This window comes from Artibeus jamaicensis, unplaced genomic scaffold, assembly GCF_021234435.1.
Source record: "Artibeus jamaicensis isolate MK-2021 breed Jamaican fruit bat unplaced genomic scaffold, CSHL_Jam_final scaffold_833, whole genome shotgun sequence".
NCBI lineage: Eukaryota > Metazoa > Chordata > Mammalia > Chiroptera > Phyllostomidae > Artibeus > Artibeus jamaicensis.
Genome location: NW_026522056.1, coordinates 16,862,448 through 16,874,802, shown reverse-complemented (window position 1 = coordinate 16,874,802; position 12,355 = coordinate 16,862,448). Strand labels below are relative to the sequence as shown.

The 12,355-nt window shown below is 37.1% G+C and overlaps 1 protein-coding gene across 2 annotated transcripts in view; it reads left to right on the top strand.

Annotated features, from left to right (window-relative positions):
* The first annotated feature begins 429 nt into the window (after positions 1–429).
* SGCZ (sarcoglycan zeta) overlaps positions 430–12,355 on the top strand; it is a 209,454-nt gene continuing 197,528 nt past the window's right edge. For both annotated transcript variants that reach the window (XM_053660017.1, XM_053660015.1), the window contains exon 1: positions 430–624. In XM_053660017.1, the coding sequence (XP_053515992.1) occupies positions 430–624 (195 nt within the window). The remainder of the gene's footprint in view (positions 625–12,355) is intronic.

Genomic DNA, 12,355 nt, shown 5'->3' with positions numbered 1-12,355 from the left:
TTCATGTTTTCTTGACATCCTTTTCTCTTGGCCTTTTGTTATCCAATTTGCTCTTCAAAATTGTTAGAGGCATTTGATATGTCTACTAAATCTCTTGCTTTTCAAAAAAAACCAAAAAACAAAAAAACAGAGATACTCCTGAGAGAAATGGCTACTGTTAGGGTTAAGCAAACCTGACTAAAAATAATGTATCCTACAGATAAAGCAACTAGTTAAATCGCTCTAAAAATAACACTAATGATAATATGTTGAGGGAATTTATAACATTTGAACTATTTTTAATTAGATGAGTTAACTAATTTTAATTACATAGCAATAATTATCTGAGCACTCAATACCCATTATGCTTAGGTATGTTGTATCTTTTGATTAAAAACATGTAGATTTTAATGTTGAATGCTTTTCCCTTTCTTTCCTTTTGCTTTGCAGATGACACGAGAACAGTATATACTAGCAACACAGCAGAATAGCCTGCCAAGGGCGGAGAATGCACAGCTGTACCCAGTGGGGATTTATGGATGGCGAAAGAGGTGCTTATACTTCTTTGTCCTTCTGCTGTTGGTTACCATGATAGTTAACTTAGCTATGACCATATGGATATTGAAAGTTATGAATTTCACTGTGGTAAGTACCACCATGAACTTATTTCACATCTATTGCTTTTGGTTCAAAGACAATACAACTTTATTTTATTTTGCTAGTTGAAAGCTATTCATCTAAAGTTTTACATTTGTTGTGTCTTGAAATTCCAAAGGCTTTCATACATTGTTTTAAGAGTGTATTCTATATTGTATTCATGAAACACTTCTGATGGAATGTTACTACCTGCCACTTAAGTGTGGGAAATCCAGGTAATCTACATAGTCTAGACAGCACAGCACATTGATTCATCAGAAATCCAGAAAACTTTTAACCAATACACAGGAACTATTGCTTGTTCTACCTGGGAACCTAAGAAATGAGTCAGACATTTCCCAGTAAAATTAGGTGATATTTCACAATACATTAATATCAGAACTCAAAGTCCCTTTGAAATACTGTGTGAGTGCATTTGGCTCCTTATACCTGCTTTCTGGGGAGCATACCACATGTTCAAATCCTACCCCTGGAGTTTGGTCTGGGCTGCGTGAACCAATGTGTGTGATTGTCGTCGGATGGTAAGCTCATTCTTTTGGAATATACATGTGATAAATAGAAGGAAAAAACAGAAACTGAATCAAGTTTTAATGAAAATTAGTAGTCAGACAAATTTCTACCGATGAATTTGGAATGTGTACAATAAACCTAGAAGCATGGCTTATCTGGAAAAATTAGCTGCTTCAGCAAAGTCTAGCTTAGCGCATTACATATTTCTTCTTTAAATCCTTAAATTCCTCGACTCTGCCTTTAAACTTATTGACTTTTACTTAGAGTCAGATACCTTCACATCCAGGCAGGGGTCTCTCACTTGCTGACCAAGCCACTGTTACTCTTTGAAACTCTGCATCTTCAGGGTCAAGTGTAAAGTGGGCCATTTAACTTCACTGACCTTCCTATATTGGATGTCATTTAAAAAAACAAAAACAAACAAAAAAACACACCTCTGCTGTGTATTGATTGAGGAAGAGTAGTTTTGTTTGCTTGTTTGTTTTTTCTTACTTGACTAGCATCTATCTCCGACTTTGAACACAGCCTCAGTAACACAAGCGAGCCTGCCTCCATCTGTCCACAGTGGGGAGCACGGGGGCTGCCTGCAGAAGGAGCACTGAGAGGGCCGGTGGCCTGACTTTCCAGACAGGAAAAACCATGTCTGTACAGGCGTGGCAAAGCAGCCTATGCCCAGAGAGACCTGCAAGCTGAGCCAGGGCTCCATTTTATCCAATACAGTGCAGATTTTTTAAAGACATTCATCAAAAAAGAAATGAAAGACAGAGGAAGGATGGGCAGGAATCAATATGTTCTAGGATTTGAGAAATTACCTGCATCCTAGACATGGATACACATTCAGGGTCATTGATCCAGGCCTGTGAGCCTGCAGGTGACAAGAGGTGGAATTGAGGGCCACTAGGCCAGTCATTGCTTCATGAGACCCTCTGGTAATATAGCTGAACCCTTCCTTTGTCTCAAGAGTTGGCTCCGTCAGTCCCACCCCCTGCTCTTCCCTCTGCACATACTTGGAAATATTTCGCACAGATGTCACCAGTTGTACCCCTAAGCCTTTTTGATCCTCTGAGCTCTGCTCCTCCCTTCTCATCCTGGTGTCCAGGCCTCGTTAATGATTTATCTATCACATTAGTCGGGGCACTGTGTATAACCCTGTGGACTCTTTTACTCTGCCGTAGCCATCCGTCAAACTTGCAGTTGCTGACAGCAGTTTTTCAACTTTGTTTTCTTAATTAAAAAAATTTAAAAAGAAAGAAACGGCCAAATTTTCTCCAAGTTTGAAATTTTGAGGCTTCAATTTCCTCTACCAAAAGACATCTTTCAAAAGCTCGTGAAGGATGTGATCAACTCTCCCATCAGGGAGCCCTGATTCTATCCAGTGACCAGGCCACGGGAATTTTCAGATGCAAGCCATGAGGGCGTCTCATGCATATTTAAATTAATTAGGAAAATAGACTTAAGTGCATAATTACATGGCTGCATGCATCGGGCTCCCAATATCTTGTCCCATGCTGAGGTCAAGGCTAGATAAGCCATTCAAGGAAAATAATTGAAACAATCACCTTTGTCCTCAGGATCCACACAGGCCTCAGGGTTTTTGTTGCATATGGAGCTATCTAATTTGAGCCTCAGCTGGCAAAATAGCAAATGTCATCATAGTCCTGGTGATAATGAAAAAGAGTTTATTTCCATAGGATATTGATATTTATATCTATATATTAAATTTGGATCAGATGTTACTTATTTTGAAATTACAGTTTTACTGTTTCATAATCAAAATAGAAGACCAACCTTCCTTCAGCCATGTAACCTATTTGCATGTAGCTGAAATGAAAGACAAGATAAAATTGTAGTTATTGCATCAAGGTAATTTCTGTAAGATAATATATTCTCTATACAATGCAGTAATTCATAATTGTTCAAAGAAATCCAAAATTCAATAGTTGCAGAGTTGAGCAATTCTCAACATTACACATCAGATTAAGTTGTATATACTTGAAAAGTGTGAAATAATTTGTAATCCTCTTACATTGGAACAGTAAAAAAAAATCAATTTTATGTTTTCCCTGCTCCATTATGATTGTATCCATCTCTAGAGTGACTACCAAAACTACTTGCAATAATACAGTAAGAACTAGTAAATGATCTGTAAATTGTGTGGAGATTATTATGGATCTGCACAAAATGTATATCATTTTTATTTTAACTGTTGCCTTCCAATGCATAAAAATATGTGGCTGTTAACATCTTTTATTTGAGCAAACTGGCATGTTATTGTTATTAAAATACTGTGTTTTTAACACAGCAGAGGTAACTGCCAACCTGTTTTATGGTACTTTTTGGAGTCCATCATTATGATCAGTTTTATGCATGATCTGTAAGCTTATTGTGATTTTATTTTGTTTCTCATTTTGTGGGAAGTAAAATCACTCTGTTATTGAGATACTCATCTACAGAGAATCAAGAAAAAGAAAATGACTTATACTAACGTGGTGAAATACTTTATTATTTTTAAAATGTTTTCCTAGTTTCCTCTTTTATTGTATTTTTCCATTACCATTTATCCCCCTTTTACCTTCTTCTACGTCAACCCATCTCCCTTCCTTCACAATCCCCACTCTGTTCTCCCTGTCCAGGCGTCCTTTTTCTTTTTTGCTTGATCCTTCCACCTTCTAACAGCTCCCCCAGAGCTGTCATTCTACTCTCTGAGTCTGTCTCTATTTTGCTTGTTAATTCAGTTTATTCATTAGATTCCATATATGAGTGAAATTATATGATATTTATCTTCTTCTGACTGGCTTACTTCACTTAGCATAATGTTCTCCAGTCCCACCCATGCTGTTGCAAAGGGTAAAATGTTTTTCTTTTTTATGGCCAAGTAGTATTCCATTGTATAAATGTGCCACAGTTGTTTTATCCACTCATCTACTGATGGACACTTGAGCTGCTTCCAAATCTTGGTGATTGTAAATAACACTGCAATGAACATAAGGATGCTTATATTTTTTCAGATTAGTGTTTCAGGTTTCTTTGGTTAAATTCCCAGAAGTGGAATCACTGGGTCATAAGGCAGTGAAATAAATCCATGTCTTTATATTCAATTGATATTTGACAGAGGAAGTAAGCATATACAATGGGCTAAAATAGTTTATTCAACAAATGGTGTTAGGAAAATGGACAAGTACATGCAGAAAAATGAAACTAGACCACCTTTTTATGTCACACACAAAAATAAATTCAAAAATGGATCAAAGACTTAAATGTTAGACTCAAAACCATAAAAATCCTAAATGAAAACATAGGTAATAAAATCTTGGACTTCACAGCAATATTTTTTTCTGATATATCTCCTTAGGCAAAGGAAACAAAAGACTTCAGACACAAACAATAATTTCCTGGCTATGAGAATTGATGAATATAAGACTAAGTTAAGGAGAGAGATTTCTAAAGCCCACTCTCCCTCGATCAGTATAACTCAAGCACATGATTTTGCTGCAGTTACATTATTGTTGTTTTTGCTGTTGTGTTATTGTGTTGTTGCTGTTGTTATATGATTGGTTGGTATATCTTTGTGGCTCCACTTGAATGGACGAGTCCAGCAGAGCTCTCAAAGCGAGGCATTCTGGGAGACAATATTCTTTTCTTGTCTCAAGTGCCCTTTCTAAGTAGGTAAGTTCTATATTTGAAAATTGAAAATTAATATAATATTAAAGTATTTATTTTAATCACAAGATTACCAAGTAAAGGTCAGTGGCATTCAAGGACATCTTAATTTGATTAGAAATGTTAGCTGGCCATCTTTAAGCAAAGAGGGAGAGGAAATTTGTGAATGTTGTGACTGAGTAGTCAGGAATACCTATATGTGGGCAATAATTGAAACACTTATTTCAACAAATTGGAAAAAATTTTTTAAAGACTTGTTTGATCAGTAGAATGAATGTTGGCTGAAAACCAATCCCAGAACCTTCCATGTATTGCCGGAAGTCACTCAAGGATATTTTCTCCATTTGGTCACTCAGCACCTGCTTTCACACTCCTGTAATGGCATGCAAACCATCTCATTAAATCCCTGGGTAGTTTTTTCTTGTTCAATATCTTGATATTGTGTTGTAGTCTCCCTGTATATAACTCTAATCATGGGATCCTAGTTACATTCTTTCAATATGGCATAAATTAATTAATTAATTCATCGAGGCCATAGCACATCATAATGGACACATAGATAAATACGAACATACATATAAATGCTCATACACATATATACATTAAGGATCCATAAGTTTACTTTATGTCTAAAAATCAAAATATATAAGAGAGATCCTTAGGCAGTCACTTTGGTTTGTTTACTTGCTACTTGCTTTTCTTCATTTCAAATATATTACCTAATTGCAATTATATGTCTACAATACTGCCCACACCTTTAAGGCATTTTTCTGTTTATAGCTGTTGTCTGTAGAGTCATTGATATTTTTTATCATACCTTTTTTCTTTTAGTGTACCTTTCTAAAGGTGAGAGCACATGCACTATACTCGGTGTCTGCTTTCTAACTTCTTTAAGTCAAAATTTTAAAAAGTGAATTTGGAGGGAATATGGAATAAACACTTTCTGAGTCTAAAATCTTGGGTTTTCTTTAATACTTTGGCAAATGAAGAATCACAAATTCTCATCTCACTCTTGTGAATATTTCTTCTTTTTATCTTTTATTATTAACCAACCGATATTGTATCCTTGGCCGTATCAGTCACCCTGTGTTATCTGAACTATGTTCTCAACATGCTGTCGTCATTGGTTAGTGTGTCCATCCAACATCAGTTAAGTGCACAGCTTTCTTCGTTTTACTCTCTAATAGGACCAATACATTAGAATGAACTTGTCCGTCTCTGTGTATCCAGCCACTTCACAAATTTACCAAAGCCGCATCTTCATCCCAAAAGCATTTTATTTCTTACCCAGAATCTAAGGATATAGCCAGACATATATGCAGCTTAAATATCAAATAGCCATATTTCATGAACTTTAATAGCTTTTTCTCCTCTCCTTATTCATTGCAAAATAGTTTCTCTTTATATAATCTTGTTTCTTGCCTCACCCCCCCCAGCCCAGCTCCACCCACATATAGAATGTAAGCTCCACAGGGCCCAGGGTTTTGACACCTGCCCCCCCCCCACTGTATTTTGGAGACAGAGGTGCTTCTGTGGTCTCTGCAGTGGCATTTATTAAATTCTACATTGAAAATGCAGTTTTTGTTCTGAACATTAAGTTTAATAATCCCTGGCAATCCCTGCATTTAAGATCTAACACATTCCAAGGAGACAGGCCCAATCTTGATTAGCCTACCAGGAGTACAGAGCGCCGCCATTATTAACACTTCAGTGGCTTTATCATCCTATAAAATAACATGCCTATGCTATATACTGAAGGCATAATAATAATTATATTAATAATAATAATAATAATAAACACCAAACTGTGCACCTGTGACATCATCGCCCAGATGGAAAAATAAAGTTTCCCAGTGCTACCAGCTCCGTCGAGAAAACCACAGTCCTGTTTTTCATGCTTCTGTTTAGTTTCATTTGTGTATATGTTACTGTTTTTAGTTCAACATTATGTTTGGGACATATATTCCTGGTAGTGTGTGTAACTGCAATTTATTTACTGCTGTAAACTTCATCTGATGAACATGCCTGATTTATTGATCTATCAGTTCTCCTTTGGATGTGTTTCCACTCTGTTGTTGCTTAAATCGCTCTCACAGACAGTGCCTCTGTGAACATTCTTGTATATTGATCATCGTAGTGCACATATACAATAGTTTCTCTAGATTCTACAGTCTAAAGTGTATGTCTAGAAATATCGACTTTCAATATCAATTATTCCCCTAAGTGACTGAATCAATTTTTACTACCACCAGCAACTTGTCAGAGTTCCTTTTTGTCTCTCTAACTCTTCACACAGAATTACCAGCTAAAATAGCTTCTGCCTGGTGAGCCACAAATCTCATAGCCAGCTCTCTCAGCAAGATCTTCCTTACTTATTAATTTGTTTGTTTGGGTGCCCTGTATCTTATCTTTATTCATATATTGTATCTCAATGACAGGACTTACCATAGTAAATACTAAGTATGTAATTATGGTTCATCTAAAAATATATGTTTTCCCTCCACCAACTTTCCTCTCGTCTCATTGGACGTGGGGGCTCCTAAAGGAGAAGAAGCTGGTGGTGTTGTCTCACTTATCTTGATGTCTTGTCCAAGCACATAATAAATGTTACGTTATTTTTAGTTGACTCTATCATTTTAAGTGATCAAGACTCGCTTTTGGTAGAGGGAGCCTCAAATTTAATATCTTAAAATTTCCGCCTCTTTTCTCTGTCAAACTGCTTCAGATTCCAGTTGGTTTCCGTTTTTATGTCATGGTCATTTGTGTTTAGCTGAACTCTTACCTTACCCTGTTTCCTGTTCACGGCGTGACAACCCTCAAGTTCTTTCACAATGTTGAGCAGGATGAAGAGCTTCCCCTAATAGGAAGACAAGCATAGAGCTCTTTCTCCCTAATCCCAGAGCTCTGAGGTACAATAGGTTTTCGGGGGGGAAAAAGTACAATCCTTTCAAGTTCTAGTTACTGACTGTGACTGACTCTTTCAGGAATAAGTACAATCAAACCTGTTTTTGTTTTTTTTTTTCACACACACGCACCCTTGGATTTTATGTAAAAACATTCTTTTCCTGTTTCACCTTCCTTTAGGCAAGATCAGTTGCTAATTAAGAGGTGCCATAGGCTGCCAATTACTTGCAAATAACCATCAAATCCCAGATCCTCTGTGCCACCACTTTTCACAGTCCCCCTAGAAAAATCAGTCTGGCCTTCAGGAGTGAGGGAAAATAACTGTTTCCTGACTTGCAGCCTCCCTGGCAAGGGCGCCCCCTACTGCCAAGCTTCAGCCTGTCCACCACAATCACGCGTAACTTCCCCAAGTGCCTCTTCATTTAACAAGTCATAATCAATGAAATATTAAGATTTCCTACAGAAGTCTTGTTTGACATATTTGTGATTTTTGTGTTTACTTTTAAAAAATGAAATAAAAGACACACACGCAACAAACTAAGCCCCCACTAATTTTAATTTAGTCCCCATTTACTGAAAGAAAGATGAAAGGGATCAGTAACAGCAGAAACCAGAAATAAAGAGGAATTTTCTTCAAAATAAGCAATGAGCATTTTAAAATTGCATTTTTTATATCATTGTCGTAAAACAGAAACTGACACACCCTTTAAAAAGCTCTGAACCTCATGCTGTTTTTAGTAAGTATTTACCCCCCCCACAAACATATCAGGCTGTACTTTGTGAATATAACAATTTACAAACATAAAGTAAATTCATTTTATATTAACACATATTATATTACCAGGGGAAAAGCTTGAGTCTCCACCACCTGCCACTGAGGAATTTTCCCACGCAAGATTCTTGTCAGTGTCAAGGTTTCCTTGGATTGCTGGTCCTGCCGAAACCCACTGAAACCCACTGGATGGATCATCCGTCCAACAGTGGACTGTTGGGTCCAAATCCTGGTTTTACTGTTCATTAGCTCTCTGTGACTTAGGGCAAGTTACTGACATCGTGGCTCTTTACTACTCTATAGAATGAGTGAAATATTATTCTTTATTAGATTGTTGTACAAATCAAAATAATTAAGATAGTGAGAATTTTTAGAAGTATCTGGCATATCTTAATAGCTCTCTAAGAGTTGCTATTATTACTCATTTATTTTAGGGTGTTCCAACTTCACAGATGTTCCAACGTCACAGTCGTTGCAGACATCATGTGAATTAACTCGAATCATACAAAGTTGAGCATAAAATAGTCCTAGGCACAAAAGGATCTTAATGTATGTGTATCAAGAAATAAACTATAAGTAGATGAGGGCATTTATAATCATGTTCATCCTAATGATATGCATGAAGGTTAAAAGCATGAGCAGTGGGGTTAGGTAGCCAGATACACTTTTTGGCTCAATGTTGGCCGCTTAGCAACATGACCTTGTGTGAGGTACGTAACCTCTTGGACTCCGTCCAGTTTCTTCATCTGTAACAGGGTCAAAGATTGACCCATAGAGATATTAGGACTATTATGTGGCTGAACACTTAAAAAAGTGCTCCAATTTGGACCTCACAGTAAGCACTCAACTGGTGCCAGCTATGTGTAATGACAAATATGATTTCCATTCATTATTAGCTGTTCACAATTAAAGTTATTTTATAGGATACATTTTATCATAGCAAATGCATTGTTTCCTTGGAATGATGATGGGGTCACAACGATTTCCTTTGAAATTCTAATTTGATGCCGAGATACAAAACAGGTTACCTAAAACTTCTAAGAAGAGCAGTTCGGCTGTCAAAATCATCATCATTTTCATGACCCTAAGCAGTTTATTTTCATAACCTGCCTTACCTGAAAGTGAACAAACTGGCCAATTTGAACAAGAGAGCTCATTTTCCAAAAAGTGCTAACCTCTTCTTTAAACCATTTTGAAAAATGTAGTACTTTAAAAACTGATAGAATGATAGAGTGGGATTTCCATTTTTGATACTAAATATTCTTTAATGTTCTGGTTTTAAATTATTACTGGATGGATATCTTGGCATCCGAATTATGTTTATAATATCCTAAGTTGCAACCCTTCAGCTCTAACTTTTTAGTTATAAGATTGCGGTTTACAGTGCTCAGGCTCCCATTTTCATTTAGCATGTAGTTTATATTTGGCAAGATTATTTTCTTTAAAGACCTGACCCTCTAGACTTTCAAAACAACCCTTCAGAGTAAATATGATGCCTTTTGGCAACTAGAGACAAGACAGAGAGGCTCAGGAAAGTTAAATGTGCTTCCTTGGGGCACCCTGGCGAGCAGAGCTGGATGCAAGGGCCTGTATGATTTTAAAACTCACGCTTTTTCTACCACTTGTTATTGCAGTAATGTTAGCAAAATTAATTTAAAATGAGTTCAGTATTTTTCATAAGTGACTTGCTTCCCTGTAGAGCTCAATACATTCAAACACCACCCTTAAATATCTACCTGTGATATCACTGCCTTTTACTTATGTTTTGAATTTGTTGGACCAAAGTTACCTCCGTCCTCACACCTATGATTAGTGTGGTGGGGGAATGTACCCCTCTCTCAGTGAGAGACCGAACCAGTGAAAATTCTTCTCCATGTTCCAGGCATGACTACATTTTTGAGTTTGGAAGAATGGACATTGGACTTTGATTTCTGGGTGGAGCAATTGCACTCATTATAAAACCTTTATAAAACAGACAGTGGTGTTCAGAAAGGCTATTTGGTCCTTACCATCCCCATCTGTTTACCACCCTGGTTAAACTATATTTTGCTGAGGAGTTACTATTTCGCCATGATAACAAACCAAACTGAAAGTGATTTAAGATCAGAGCTTTTGTCCACTTTACTGGGCTGCCACGACCCTTTTCCCCGTGAATTCCTCAGTGTGTGACTCACGGTGCCCACCCCATACTCAGCCGGGACCCACCTCCGGTGGCGCGCCGGCCACCCCACAGTGAGTGCCCGCAGCAGCGGGAGCCTGCCTGCTGGAGAAGCGTGGGGCCCGCCCCGCCCTCGCTGTGCTGCGTTGGATTTATTGAAGAGTTTATGGGAGAGAATGATATAGTTAATGTTGCAAGACCACTTCCATTATAACTCTCTGTCTGCACCTCCTCATAATTTTCTGACAAATTGTCCCTCTCAGATGAAATCTTTCATGCTTAGTCCTAGCCCAGCAGTACATTTTCTTCCTTTGACTTTATAAAGAAAAATTTAGTCATTTTTTATCCAGGTTCAGACCAGCACCAAGGGGTAGTTCATTCTGCTGAAATAAACTACAAAAATGGTGGCATTGGGTAAATCACAGACTATATATAGAATATGCAAAAAGGACTACATTAGAATACTAGATATTTCCCTGGAGAAAGAAAAAATTAAGAAAATTAGCCATTGGTCCTGGCTGGTGTGGCTCAGGGGATTGAGCACCAGCCCTCAAACCAAAAAGTTGCTGTTTCAATTCCCATTCAGGACACAGGCCAGGTCCCCAGTGGGGTGCACATGAGAGGCAACACACATTGATGTTTCTCTCCCTCTTTCTCCCTCCCTTTCTCTAAAAATTAATAAATAGAATCTTTTAAAAAAAGAAAATTAGTCATTGAAAAATAAGTTATAAAAAGACTTGTTAGTTCATATGTTTTAAAATGTTTCTATTTTTTAATTAGTTGACATATGATATGAAGTAATTTTTTAAAGCCTTGCTCTATTTTATGTAACTGAAAAGTGACTAAGTTAATGTTTGACTATTTGTTTATCTGAAACAGCAGACCAAATGTGTTCCAGACACTTAGACGTTATTCTACTATTAGCATTATTCACAAGTGAGTTTAGCTGGAAGTTTTTCACATGGGCAATATTCTAATATTTGACAATAATTTAACAAGTTCACATATGAGCTCTCACACTTTTATAAGGGTATGACATTGAATGTTTTATACTTAACTTTGAAATGAGGCAGGATTATTAGTTTAATGTCTGTTAATATTAATTTATATTCTATTGCTATGTTTATATTTTTGATTCATAATCATACTTTAGCACATTAATTATAGCAAAACTACAGAATAATGGTACTTTCTCTTAACTTTTTCTGACATTTGTATAAAGAAAAAGTGGTCTCTCGTCTGAGCACTCTTTTATTATTACAACAAAATTATAGGAATGCTTTGGCTGGTGTGGCTCAGTGGGCTGGGCATCACCCCCAAACCAAAAGGTCTCCAGTTTGATTCCCAGCCAGAGCACGTGCCTAGGTTGGGGGCTAGGCCCCTAGTTGGGGGCGTGTGAGAGGCAACTGACCAATGTCTCTCTCACACATCAATTTTTTCCCCTCTCTTTATCCCTCCCTTTCCCTCTTGCTAAAAATGAATAAAGTATTAAAAAATAAATTACAGGCATGCTTAACTTTTTATATACTAGTAGGCATTTTAAATAGGTACAATGTACCAGTGATTTATTGCCACAAGGATATTCTACAGACACAAATCCAAGTGGTTTCACACAATAAACATTCAATTATTTAGGTATCTGTGGATTGACTGCGCATTTCCATCATCCCAATGTTGGCAGGACTTCCTCATGGATCTGCATTCAGCTGACGGGC